This window comes from Chelon labrosus, assembly GCF_963514085.1.
Source record: "Chelon labrosus genome assembly, chromosome: 11".
NCBI classification, from domain to species: domain Eukaryota; kingdom Metazoa; phylum Chordata; class Actinopteri; order Mugiliformes; family Mugilidae; genus Chelon; species Chelon labrosus.
In genome coordinates, this window is record NC_140344.1 from 26317930 (window position 1) to 26333056 (window position 15127).

The window sequence follows — 15127 nt, forward strand, 5'->3', positions numbered from 1 at the left end:
AACGAGCTCAGATTTCCAGTCACCATCGCAGAGACCCCACTCAGGCCAGACATAGTTCTTGTGTCAGAAACATCAAGGCAAGTGGTCATACTGGAGTTGAGTGTTTCCAGGGAAGACCGGATGGAGGAGGCCTATGAGAGGAAGAGGGCCAAGTACGAGGAGCTGGCAAGTGAATGCCGAAGCAGGGGATGGAGGAGCTGGTGCGACACCGTCGAGGTTGGGTGTAGAGGTTTCGCAATGGTAGTCAATCTGTAGGGCAGTCAAGAGGCTGGGAGCGAGAGGGCTGCTCAGCAAGAGAGCAATCAGGAAGATCTCGGAAGCTGCAGAGTAGGCAGCAATATGGCTGTAGATCAAGCGGGACGATCCGTGGACACAAGTCGGTGCCTGATCAACCCCAGCTGGGTCGCCTGGGAGAGGGTGTGTAGATGCTGAAAGACCTGAAACACCTGACAACACTTGGCCGTTGGCAGTTGTCTTTATGGTGCGTTCAAGTGCAACTTTTCGTCCAAAAACAAATAGCAAGCAGCTGAAACAAGAGTAACTGGACTTGTAGAGTTTCTTGTAGACGTTTCCTCCAAAGTGGCTTCTTCAGTTCTAAAAGGCTGGTAGTGGGGAGTTGTGGGTTTTAATTTGAACATCTGTGGGTGTTTCCATCGTGGCAAAACTGCAAAAACCCTCTCAGAGCAGAGGAGGTGCAGGGAGACATAATCTGCCGCAAATTTACAACACAGTCTGAACATGTCCAAAAATAAGTGTCACCCTTGTTTACACCTTGAGATTGGAGTCTCTGGACAACAATAGGTCATTAGAGTACCATTCATTGAGGAAAGAAAACAGGATCCTCCACTGGGTAACACCCATAAATGTTCCTATTAAAACCCCAACTCACCACCGCTAATTTAAAAGTGCTTAAGCTAATTGGATGTGCTGCTAAAATTAAACAAAATACTCTCATAGGTTCTGTAAAAGAGAAAGTATTGCTCGCTGAAGATTAACAGTGTCTGCTCTGGGTTTGTTGACCTTTGTTGCACAAATGTGCCAACAACTGCAGTTCCTCAAATGACCACTTGAGGCTTGTCTAACTTTACGGCAGAAATAAATAATAATGATGAATAATACGTTTATATAAAAGTATCAAGCAATTATAAAATCATACGTCATCGTTAACGCACACGTTTTTCCTGTCACTCACACTGAATATAGAAGCTAGCATACGCAGCAGCCGGTCACCGAATCCTTTTACTGTATTCACCAGGTAGCTATTTAGCTAGCTAAACGCTTCAGGTTACTCTGCTGACACTTCTTAAACTACAACATTTTTACAAGTCAAAGCAGATCTGTTACAATGAGCAACATTTGCAAACAAATCTGTAAAGTATTGAAGAGGTTCATTTTGCCTACTTAAATACTTATATTTCACTGTTTCTGGAAAACTCCATATAAACCAACACAGACGACGTCACACCAACATCACGTGACACCTCTGATGAAGGCTACAGAGACAGAGTAGCCGAAACTTGTAAGGTAAAAAGTAAAATTCACTTTATTGGCCTTTTAAAAAGAAACAGTGAAATATAAATCTGTAAAGAGCCAAAAATTGCAGTTCCTCAAATGTTCACTAGGGACTGTCCCAAGAAGTGAATCAGTCTCCATAGACCTCCATGTTAAAATTACAGCAGGAATAAACACAGTCTGGTGCAAAAGAGAGTTTTGTTCTCTATGGTTAATTTCTCCATTTACGACTAACTAATTAGACATGAGGAGAATGTTTATACAACTTATCAAAGCTTAAAGTTATACATAATTAACGGGTGCTTTCAGTGACAGGTGGGTGTCCTAGCATGTAGCTAGCTGTGTTTAGCCTCAGCTCCTCTCATGCTCTTTGCCCATGTTTGAATTAACTGGGAGTTTGGTGGAATCAGACACCGTCAAGATGGCAACCGCCGGAGATACCACACTGAGCTTCAAAACTCAGTTGACACAGGATAAGTGAAATTACACAGATATTGTTGATTGTTTGCTATATTAAGGTGATATTTGTGTTTTTGTGGATATTAATATTAGCCTTGTTCTCCTGTAACAATCTCACTGAGGTATTAACGCATGCAAAAAAGCTGAAGCACACATAGAAACACACTGCTCTGGCAGCTATAAATACTCTCCATGATGAAGTCATACTTATAGATTGAGAACACACACACACACACACACCCACACACACACACCCACACACACACACACACACACACACACACACACACACACACACACACACACACACACACACACACGAGGTCAGCGCACTCTAGGCTTCCCAACACAAACATGCCACGCCAAATTCCCACACCGGACTAAAATAGACCGTGTCCGCTCCCTCCAACACCTCAGAGTCCTGCCTGCCTGCAGTCTCACCTCTTCACTGCAACCAACCAGGACCCAGACTTGCAGCCTCGTCCTTTCTGTTACCTCTGTTTTTTTTTTCTGCAGAGTTCAGGCATGAAATCATTTCACTTGTCCGACTTCCCCGTCCCTTCCTGGCACCTTCTTTTTCTCTGCGTCTAAGAATAAATCTCTCCTGAGCCCTCCATAAAGACTTGCAGCTTCTGTAGACGTCCTGCTTGATGGTTTCTGTTTTCTTCTTTTTCATTCACATTTGAAGATATGTCATTCACCACACTATCAAAATATGGACTTACTCGAGCTGGAGGTGTGCGTGCAGGTCGGTGCTACAGGAGTGCGAGGAAGGGAGGATGGTAGCGGTGGTATGGAAGAGGGGGGAGAGGAGGGACAGTTGGGTGAGAGAGGCCTGGTGGAGGTGAAGAACAGCTGGACGCTGTGGTGTTGGAGGACATGGCAGGGCAGGGCTGTCAGACACCTGGGTGAGGGCAGAGAGACCGGGAACTGGATTTAAAATCCTGAAGGATGAGATGCTCAGATGAACGCGAAGGAGGTTTGTGACACAAATCAAGATTTCAACAATCAGAAAAGTGAGCATGAGAACTCTATTTGGTGTAGTAGATTAAGATTTGTTCAGCAACTTCAGGGCATTGTAAGTAAAAAGTAAAAGAATAATAAAAGTAGGTTATTGTAGGTTTGTCTACAACTAATGAGCTAACAAATGAGCAAAGCAGCATTTTGGGCAGCTGTGATTTGATGCATATGTTTGATAATTTGCAAATAAGATATGTTAACATCAGAAATGCTGCAGGATTCAAGGTACTCTGGTCTCCATTGCCAAGTACTTCAAGCCACTTAAATACAGACGTAAGCAGTTGAGGCTAAAATAAACAATTTGGTGAGAAACACTGAATGTAAACACAACTTTGGTTCAACAAGACGCCTTTTAAGGACAACTTAACATCAGGAAGAGCTGTTTCACTGCCCTGTATTAAAGCACTTCTTAAGCCCCATAATAAGGAGGACTAAAAACGGCGAAAATAATAAAAGCTAAAAACAGAATAACAAATAAATAAATAAATACATTTTGGTCCTGAAAAATAAAATTAAATGCCTTTAATCTTATTCTATATTTCCATAAATCAACTTTTATTTGGGCTATGTATGTATTTATATCCACATTTACGCAATAACCTCAGTCTAAAGCAGGATATCGTGTTAAAGGCGTGGAATCATTCTGTCTCGACTACCTGGACTTGCAGAGATAGTCTGATAATGTTAACTAACTCGACAGCTGATATCCACCAACTTGACAGTTCATTGCTACTGATGTTAAAGGGGAATTACCGTTTATTACAACCTGGACCTTATTTCTGGCATAGAATATGATCGTTTACTCACCCATATAACTTTGGTATAATTTGGAGTCGTTCGGAAGGTATTTAGATCCAGCAGAGCGCCGCGTATATCCATATAGTGGGACTGACTGGGGCACCGAAACGCAGCCTCTAAATAACGCATTATCTGCCACGAAACTCATTCATTTCACCAATATTTTGTTATGATACGCTACCTCATCCGTATACTCTGGCTCAAAACGGTAAGGACGTCCATCATAAACAAAGTCGTCGTCCACAACCTCAAAATCGGAAAAATATTCAGCCATGTTGCAAAAAACTAGCAGTAGCAAATTACAGGTAAGCGCTCAAAGATGACATCATCCAGGTCAAAAGTTAGTAGGTCAATCTACAGACCCCGGATAATGATAACAGGTAACTCCGGACTCAACGGGGAATAGCACTAGCGTATCATTACAAAAAATTGGTGAAATGAACGAGTTTCGCGGAAGATAATGTGTTATTTAGAGGCTGCGTTTCGGTGCCCCAGTCACTCTCATTATATGGATATACGCAGATCTAAATATCGTCCAAATGACACCAAAGTTATATGGGTGAGTAAACAATCGTATTTTATGCCAGAAATAAGGTCCAGGTTGTAAAAATCGTTAATTCCCCCTTAAGCCATAACTCAGGATTTAAGCGACTGATTCTGAGAACCACGCACCGAAGGACAATCTACTCTTTCGTCTGGAAAGATTAATGGACGGTTTAGCTGAGCACAAAGCAGATGAGGAGGTGAACGCTGAAGTAGCCGTGTTTGAAACAACTTCACGTCCTCTCAGAAACAGAACATAAAGCCTTAAATAGACATGATCCGGGACAGATGAGCATGTGGAAGGCCAAAGACTTGATGACTGTGGGTCAGAGAATTACATGATTGTTTTTCCTAAGAACAGGAATAATCAAAAAAGAAAACATTGTGTTTGAGAGTTTAAAGAAAATACACCCACATACATATGCAGCAGCCTGAGCTGTGGAGCTGTATAACTAAATGTCATATAACAAAAAAATACATCTATATATTTCTAATTTTGTGATAGATCTATATGTGATCAAAATTTTATATGCTTTTTTGGAAAGTAATAAAAATCCTCCATGTCTCGTCTTCGTCCACAAACTCTATGAAAAGACGTATTAATGGACAAACCTGGGGTCCAGCTCTAGAGACTGAGGGAAGAACTTCTCCACTCCTTCGTCAGGAAACGCCTGCGACAGCTGACAGAGAAACATTCAACAACATCAGATTAAAAACGAAGTGCACTGTGTCGTTACACCTCTACGCCGATGATACTGAACTTTACATCGCAGGAAAATCTGACCGTTTGTCTCGGCACGTCATGGAATTAAGAACAAATGTGAGCCTAGCACAATTTAATCAGAAAGAAAAGAGGAGAGTGATTCATTAAATGATATGTTTATACATTTAAAAGCCCTTTACAATTGGAAAACGTCAACTTGTATTTGACTAACTTGTGAATAATGTTTGTTTTTTGACATAGAGAGTTAAAGTGCAGTCATATCACATATCTTTGTCACATTGCCTCCTCCCTAAGTAGCTAACGTGTTTGGTGTTGGTCCAGGTGTACTAAACAAAAACACAAACTTTTCGAAATCAATAGTCATTTTAGATTTTTCTCCTTTTTTTTCATGAATTTAGTTCAAATCCATGTTTTTCTGGACACGTAAGAATTCATCTCTACAACTTAAATCTATTTTGTTATTTATTATGTTATTATTTTATATTATTTTATAGATTTTACTACTTTTAATAACTACATTTTAAGAATTTTTATTGCATATGTGCATTTGTCTTAAACCATTTCACTGTTAAATTCTTCTGTAAAGCTCACTCAAGTGCATTAATCTTGCTATTGGTAGCTTACGGTATCTTATTTTAAACACTGCTACCAATCTTCAGACTCTTACTGAAGAATAAATGACAATAAATACCTCTGAATAGTCTTTGAACATGAATGCAGTCTGATTTTAGTACTATAAAGTAAAATAAGTGTATTAGCGGTGGTCCTGACCTTGGACATCAGCTCTGCTACCTCCTGTTGACTTCTGACAATGGACATCATGAACCCATCGGACCAGCTCACCTGGAGGAAGAGGAAGGAGTAGAAGAATAAGTTTTTAAAAAAGTTGGAGAGGAAATCTAAGAAAGTGCTTCAATAAGTGTATTTGTGTTCACATTTGACCAACCTCGAACACATATTCGCCGGCATCTTCAGACTTTCGTGTCACTCCTTTCAGCACCACCCTCTCAATTGCTGCTGGGAAAAACAAAAAAAGGTTCACATAATTTCTCAGATCATTAACCACGCAACACTTTCACACGCTTTCACACGCCAGTCACAGAGGGTCGCAAAAATTCAAATGGCCTGAAGGAATTCGAAGTTGGCTCACGGTTTAAAAAGCAATAAACTGCGTGAGGACACGACCGGGAGCTACAGGTGAAGCAGTTTGAAGGAGCGTGGTGATTTGTGGATGCCGCTGTCTGCTCAGAAAGGTCAAAGGTCAGGGCGGAGTGGAATAAAATTTAGTGTGACTGTGGCTCAGTAGCGAAAATAATGCTCATTCTCCGACAGCATTCATGTTAACTGCTAAAAGACGAATAATGACAATAAACAGAATTAACCCTGTGCTGCAGAAAGATTATTTATTTACTTGAAGGAGTTTTGTCAGTTTACATCCACTCCTACAAGAGGCTGTCAGCCGCTCATGAAACCTCATAGATGTAATCAAAGACCCTCTAAATCAATTTGAAACGCCGGAATGAGACCACCCGTCTCAGTGGAAAATTGATGTCATGGTGCAAATTTAATTATCTGACTGACATGAACATAATCAACTAATTTCATCTAGTCAGTGTTAAGTAAAAACATCTGGAGTATGTCTGTACGGAACTGATTGTGCTCCAGGAAAGATCTTGCAGGCCATTCAAGCTTGGAGTGGACCTGGAGGTCCACATTACTGACGACCTCACCTTGCTGGTCAAGAAGGCTCAACAGAGACTGTACTTCCTGAGGAGGCTGAGGAAGTTCGGCATGTCGTCTAAGATCCTCAGCAACTTCTACAGCTGCATCGTTCAGAGCATCTTGACCAGCTGCATCGCCGTGTGGTGAAGACTGCTGAGAAGATCACCAGGACTCCACTGTCCTCTCTGCAGACTACATCTACAAGAGAGCTGCCTCCATCACCAAGAACCCCACCCACCCCCCACACGGACTGCTCCACCTCAGAACCTCAAGACTGAAGAAGTTATTTTTCCCCACTGCCATCAGAGTCCTCAACATCTGACAGGAGTCTATAATCATGGACTACTTCATGCCATACAATGCTCATTGTTTTACAGTCTCATTTGCACATTGATATCTGCAATCTGCTAGTTATTTTATATAAGAATAAGAATAAGAATAAGAAAACCTTTAATAGTCCCACAATGGGGAAATTGCAGTTTGCAACAGCATACAGAATTGACAGAGATAGAACAGATAATAGACATATTGCACACATTAGGAGTGCTCGCCATGGAGCCTAACAGCAGCAGGAAGGAAAGACCTTCTATATCTTTCCTTCACACATCGAGGGTGAAGCAGTCTGCCACTGAAGCTGCTCCTCAGTCCCTTCAGGTCACCATGGAGGGGGGCGGGACTCATCGTCCAGCATGGACCTAGCCTGGTATTATATGCATTTGCATTTAGCAAAAGAAGAATATCATTGTACAGGGAAACATGTTTCTACACTATGCACAATAAACGCTATGAATCTCTTGAATCTAATCCGATTAAACGTTTCCACGTTTATTAGGAGCTAATATGGGACAGATTGTCAAACGTTTACACCACCACTCTCAATCTGATCAGACCAGTCTGTTCTGATTAAGGTTAGCCTGTAAAGCTAAGATCAATTCGCCGTCCTCTAAGAAAGCTGGTCTGGACTCTCTCCGTTTGGAACAGATCATGCTCCTGGAAAGATCTGCTGGGCCAATCAAATCCTTTGTAAGGGCGTTATGTGTTGATGGACAGAACAGTAACAGTACATATCGTCTGAGCGCGGTTAAGTTGAATTTGTTTACCACAAAAATGGTTTTGATTGGTTGGAGGACTATCCAGTTATCCAGGTATCTTTTCTCCCTGTAGTAGACAGTTTAGACTTCTGCGTTAAGCTGACGCAGAGGCTATGGCAACAACTACAGGGTGTCATGGGAATCAATTGTCGCTCCCATCCCATCCCAAGCCCACAAAAATATTCCCGTCATATCCCAATCACATGACTGCCCCCCCAAAAAAAATCTTGTCCCGCAAAATCCCGAGTGAAAGACTCCCAAATCCCGTCCCGCTCCTTATGTTGTTGTCTAAAGTTATCAGACACTGTTGCCCAACTTGCCCCCCTGTAGCATGTTTGGTTAATCACTGAGGTTGCCCCGTTGATTATTTGCTCTATCCCATCCCTATCATGTTACCAACAGTGAAATTGACTCCCGTACCGCGGGACTCCCGCGGGTCACGGTATTCCCAAAAGTCCCGAAAAATTGTCACCCTCTAGCGACAACGCAGACACCTATGCAGAGCCTAACACCTTAGCTGAAGTCCACCTCCCCGGAAATGTATCTATGCGACGCAGACCGCAAGAGCTGTGATTGGTTCACCCAGTAGTTGCATGTTTCTGCTTTAGTATTTCCAGCTGCTTTTCCATCTCTGCAGTTTTCGAACTGATTGTTTTGGATCAGTCGCCATTGTTGAAAGTGAAGCAGGAAGTAGAAACAAAAATTAACCCAAAGGGCAAAAAAGACACAGCGCTGGCGAGCGTCTGGGTGCCGTTGTTACAGAGCGAGACAGACTGATGAGCGCACAAGTATAAATGACTCTAACCGGAGAAGGCTACGTGTGCAAGTTACTGCGTCGAGGTCCCGCAGTACTATATTAGCACCTTAACACGCCCCATGATGAAATCCAAATGGTGCAAATACCAGACTGATACTGTGATAAGAACTGTGTTGACTACTCCAGACTAAAACTACAGACAAAAACACAACCTCATGCAACTACAGCTGGATGAAACATCCTTATCATGGTGAGGAAATATTTCCAGTTATCGTGGATAATACAACTTCCAGTGTAAATTAAATATTGTAATGGAAAATTCAATCATTTGAGATGCCCCACCTCCTGTTCTCTCTCCAAGACCCTCGTCTTTAATCATTTGCAAGTTCATGATGTCAAGATAGGAGACAAAGGAGTGTGAAACCTGGGGGGGGGGGGGGTTCCTCATGTATAAATGTCTATGTCTTCCCATGCTCAGGGTCTTTCCTTCACCATTACCACTCGGGTGGGGACTGACCCTTTCTTGCAAGGAAATAAAACTTGTCGGCCAGCAGAAGTCTCTATTTCATTATCCACCAACAGCAAACAGCAAAGAATTTCCACAACAACATACAGTATGGAAGTAAATCCGCACTCAAACCTGTGTTAACACCATGTGTGTGAGCAAATCTTGGATTATTTGTCTGCGTCTTTGTGAGGATGTGCAGCATGCCTCGGGTGCAGAGGCAGGTCGGGGCTGCTCCTCTGCCGAAGGGAAGGGGGAGTGGAAATGAAAAAGATGTGTGTGTGTTCAGAGGACCTTCGGGTATTGATTCAAACGTATGAAGACTACACAACTCTATTTGAAGCTACGCTGGGCATGCAGGGACAAGCAGCAGAGCAAAGAAGGGGGGAGGGTGGTGAAGGAGTCGCACATCCCTCACCGCCTCGCTGGGTGATCATGTCGGGCAGCAGCTGTGGAAGTCTCTAATGTGGCCGTCAGTCACATTAACCCAGTCTACCACACACACAAACTACAGTAATAAGTCCAGCAGTGTGTCCTGAATGTGTTTCACCTACCTCCCACCGATAAACACCCCTCTCTATCTTTATTACTTTACAGATGAGCAGGAAACATGTTGGAAAAACAACACGTCAGCGCGAATGTGTGTTCAACACCTAGAGCGTGTGTGTGTGTGTGTGTGTGTGTGTGTATGCTGGTGACAGCTATGTGGTGTGACCATGAGGTAGCGACATGCTTGAGTTTTGTGTTACAAAGGACAAGAAGCCACGTATTGTTCAACTCACGCTGCTCTACGGCTCCACCTGCTTCTCCAACATGCTTCCTGTCACTGACCGGGCCACACTCGTACACAAAAAACTGACATGGACGACGTTCACATGCACAGTATTTCTTCAACCCAACGTTCCCCTCTTTACATGGGCACTACATAAAATTATCTGACCAGATTTATAGTGTTTACATGCCCCAAAATATGAGTAGGCATTGAAACTGCTTTAACAAAGCGTTTTGGCTGCTGTGGAGAATAAAATCTACTGTGAAATTCAACGAGGAAAAAAAATAAGTGGTTTTTCCCTCAGGTTTATTGACAACACTGAATTAATTCAGCTTGGTACAAGTTTCCAAACACTTCTTGTTTCAACAACTGATTGTTTTTTTTTTCTGTTCCTCCTGGAAACTCCTCACCTGATGTTTACAACACGTAGAGCAGACATGCTCAGAGAGAATGGATTTATTCCAACAACCACAGACAAGATAAGATAAGATAAGGATTCTAAATTGGCCGGAGGTGTGAGTGTGAATGGTTGTCTGTCTCTCTGTGTTAGCCCTGTGATAGACTGGAGACCTGTCCAGGGTGGACCCCACCTCTCGCCCCAATGACAGCTGTGATAGGCTCCATGCCCCCCGCGACGCTTCACAGGACAAGCAGTTACAGCAGCTGAATGAATGAATGAATGAATGAATGAGATAAAATAAGATAAGATATAAGAAAAGACGAGACAAAGTGAGATGAGATGAGACATAAAAAAAGATGAGACAAGATAAGATATATGAAAAGACGAGACGAGATGAAATGAGATGTTTTAATTATCCCACAACTAGGAAATGTGCAGTGTTGCAATGAGATGAGATGAGATGAGACATAAAAAAGACGCAACAAGATGAGATGAGATATAAGAAAAGACGAAACAAGATAAGATATAAGAAAAGATGAGATGAAATATAAGATAAGATGAGATGAGATGAGATATAAAAAAGACGCAACAAGATGAGATGAGATGAGATGTAAGAAAAGACAAAACAACATAAGATATAAGAAAAGATGAGATGAAATATAAGATAAGATGAGATGAGATGAGATATAAAAAAAGACGCAACAAGATGAGATGAGATGTAAGAAAAGACAAAACAACATAAGATATAAGGAAAGATGAGATTAAATATAAGATAAGATAAGATGAGCTGAGATGATGTTTTAATTATCCCACAACTAGGAAATGTGCGGTGTTGCAGTGAGATGAGATGAGACATAAGAAAAGACAAGATAAGATAAGACAAGATATAAGAAAAGACGAATTAAGATGAGATGAGATGAGATATAAAAAAGACGCAACAAGATGAGATGAGATGAGATGATGTTTCAATTATCCCACAACTAGGAAATGTGCGGTGTTGCAATGAGATGAGATATAAGAAAAGACGAGACAAGATAAGACATAAGAAAAGACAAGATGAGATGAGATGAAATGATTTTTTAATAATCCCACAACTAGGAAATGTGCGGTGTTGTGATGAGATGAGATGAGATGAGATGATATGAGAATTAAGAAAAGACGAGACGAGATGAGATAAAGGATGAGATGACATGAGATGAGATTATATGAGAATTAAGAAAAGACGAGACGAGATGAGATAAAGAATGAGATGACATGAGATGATATGAGAATTAAGAAAAGACGATACAAGATGTGATAAAGGATGAGATGACATGAGATGATATGCGAATTAAGAAAAGACGAGACAAGATGAGATAAAGGATGAGATGACATGAGATGATATGAGAATTAAGAAAAGACGAGACAAGATGAGATGAGATATAAAATGAGATGAGATTATATGAGAATTAAGAAAAGACGAGACGAGATGAGATAAAGGATGAGATGACATGAGATGATACGAGAATTAAGAAAAGACGAGATGAGATGAGATGAGATATTAAAAAAAGACGAAACAAGATGAGATGATGTTTCAATTATCCCACAACTAGGAAATGTGCGGTGTTGCAATGAGACGAAATGAGATGAGATGAGATGAGGTATAAGAAAAGACGAGACAAGATAAGATACCAGAAAAGATGAGATGAGATGATGTTTTAATTATTCCATAACTAGTAAATGTGCGGCGCTGCAGCAGCAGACAGTTTAAGGTCAGTAGCACACAGGAGATAAAAAAGTAAACAATTATTAAGTAGAAAAAATAGAAAACGAAATCAATGGAAGTCAACTGTATGTATATTGCACATGAGAGAATAAAGATAAAGGCTTGTAAGAGTTTCAAACTCTTTTGTTTTAATTTGAAAAACATTTGAAACGGAAGTTATTGTTCAAAGTAAAGTGTGTCTTTTAATCTACACTCAGGGAATATTTAATCAGCTTTAGCTGCAGATAAAGTGGTTTTACCGCTAAGAGTCCCCGTTGTTTTAGGAGATCTGGTGAAGACTGACATGACGGATCATCCTGAACCTGAAACCACCTGAAACCACGTGCATCCACACTACACTGCAGCTCTCTCTCTCTCTCACACACCTGAGCCTGAGGGCAGCATTCTTTCAGCTTATTATTGTGACGTGGCAGCGTGCTGCGTCTTGTCTGACTGAGTCTATAGCATGACACATGCAGTTCACGCTGATGTGCACGGTCTGTAACATCTGCTCACCTTTGCCCGCTTTCCCCTGGTGGCTCTTGGTTGGTGCTGCTGCTGCTGCTGCTGCTGAATCCTGGCTTTGCCCAGCAGGAAGAGAAGGAGGCAGATGGGGTGGTGGTGGTGGTGGTAGAGGAGGTGGAGGAGGAGGAGGAGGTGGAGGAAGAGGAGGGGGACGGAGGTCTGGGTGAGGAGAGGTGAGCTCCTGGCTGATCGCTTGCTCTCCTTGTCCCACGGTGACTCCAGAGACTGCGCCGGCCTCTCTGGTTTGACTCTGGAAGGAAGGGGTGAGAGGTCAGGGATAATCAGGATAGAGCGCAGGAAATTATTTACTCCTCAGCTTTAAGGAGAGCTCGTTTGTCAAACCCATCGACAGTCATCCAGGTCATGGTATGTCAACAGATATCATTAATTCTGCTTTATCTCAGTCTGCAGCGTGCAAAAAAAGGCAAACATTGAGATTCACTGTGACACGAAATGTCAACAGTTAGACTAAATGTCAAATGGTAGACCATATTTCTCCATTAACTACGCTACTTTTTAACATTTAAAAACAAAATCATCCTCAAATGTGTTCCATAAATTCCAGTTTTATCATCTAAAGTCATCCTCCAACGCTCCAACGCTCCATGGTATGTCTACAAATAACAAAGCTAAAACAAAGGCAGCTGGACTCGTTAGAGTCTTTATACATTTGAATTCTTTTTTTCCACGTTCCCACGTTTAACAGAAATAAAAGGAAGTTGTCCTTTTATATAATTTATATAATTTGAAGCATGTTCTCTGGCAGCAGTATGTTGTGATCTTCATAAAATCCTGCTGCGGTTTTATCATCTAAAGCCGCAATCCGATCCTCTAAAGCCGTGGTTTATCTACAAAAACAAAGCTAAAACAAATGAAACTAGACTCGTATAGTTTCTTGAGGACGTATCTTGTGTCTTCTTCAGTTCTAAAAGACAGGTGTGGCGTTTGGGTTTATTTGGAGCATCTGTGGGTGGTGTCCACCTGAAACTCACATGACTAGAGTCTGATAACAACCAGATAATAACCTGAAACAGAGCGTGTTGTTGACGCCCACTAGTATCTGGTCGTTATCAGACTCTAGTCATGTGAGTTTCAGGTGGACGCCTCCTACAGATGCTCCAAATAAAACCCAAACTACCAGCCCGTCACATAGAAGTGAAACCGCTCGGATGAGACGTCTGCAAAAAAACTCAAACGAGTCCAGCTGCCTTTGTTTTAGCTCTGTTATTTTTAGGCTTTAGAGTATTGCATTATGGCTTTAGATGATGAAACTGCTGCAGGATTTTATAAAGTTCACGATATACTGCTGCCAGAGAACGCACCAAACATGAAAAAGTTCTTCTTATTATAATAAAATTATTATAAAAGGACAATTTTCTTTTACTTCTGTTAAACGTGGGAATTTATGGAACAAATGTAAGGACGATTATTAAAAAATAGTGCAGTTAACGGAGGAATATGGTCCAGCATGTATGTTTAATGACACCTCTTGCTCAGTGAATCTTATTGTTTGGTTTACTCTCTGAAAGTGATGCAGGCACCTTTACTTATTATTGATGTTTGTCTTTTTGTTGCACTGCAGACTGAAATAAAGCAGAAATAAGTCCAGCTGCCTTTGTTTTAGCTTTGACCGCTGAAGGTTTTTATAAAGTTCAAGACATTCTGCTGCCAAAGAACATGTTTCTCATTGTTACAACCATAAAACCTAATTTATTTCTGTTCAACGTGGGAATTTATGGAACAAATTTAAAGGGGAATTACCGTCTTTTTACAACCTGGACCTTATTTCTGGCATAAAATACGATTGTTTACTCACCCATATAACTTTGGTGTTATTTGGAGTCGTTCGGACGATATTTAGATCTGCGTGTATCCTTATAGTGGGAGTGACTGGGGCACCGAAACGCAGCCTCTAAATAACACATTATCTGCCGCGAAACACGTTCATTTCACCAATATTTTGTTATGATACGCTAGTGCTATTCCCCGTTGAGTCCAGAGTTAGCTGTTATCTATTCACAGACATGCAGCGGTTTGTTGTTCTTTGGCCAGCTGTTCCTCTCTCTGCCTCCGCATCCTCCTTTCAACGAGCTCTTCATCCGTATACTCTGGCTCAAAATGGTAAGGACACCTATCATAAACAAAGTTGTCGTCCACAACCTCAAAATCGGAAAAATATTCAGCCATGTTGCAAAAAACTAGCAGTAGCAAATTACAAGTAAGCGCTCAGAGATGACATCCTCCAGGTCAGAGGTTAGTAGGTCAATCTACAGACCCCGGATGATGATAACAGGTAACTCCGGACTCAACGGGGAATAGCACTAGCGTATCATAACAAAATATTGGTGAAATTAACGAATTTCACGGCAGATAATGGGTTATTTAGAGGCTGCGTTTCGGTGCCCCATTCACTCCCACTATATGGATATACGCGGTGCTCCACTGGATCTAAATATCGTCCGAACGACTCCAAATGACACCAAAGTTATATGGATGAGTAAACAATCGTATTTTATGCCAGAAATAAGGTCTAGGTTGTAAAAAATGGTATAAAG

The 15127-nt window shown here is 41.5% G+C and overlaps 1 protein-coding gene across 1 annotated transcript in view; it reads right to left on the reverse strand.

Moving 5' to 3' along the window:
- zcchc14 (zinc finger, CCHC domain containing 14) overlaps positions 1-15127 on the reverse strand; it is a 36478-nt gene that overhangs the window by 8134 nt on the left and 13217 nt on the right. The window contains exons 3-7 of the mRNA XM_084554721.1: positions 12564-12822; positions 6003-6073; positions 5828-5899; positions 4945-5012; positions 2697-2875 (exon numbers count right to left, since the gene is read on the reverse strand). Of these exons, the coding sequence (XP_084410847.1) occupies positions 2697-2875; positions 4945-5012; positions 5828-5899; positions 6003-6073; positions 12564-12822 (649 nt within the window). The remainder of the gene's footprint in view (positions 1-2696; positions 2876-4944; positions 5013-5827; positions 5900-6002; positions 6074-12563; positions 12823-15127) is intronic.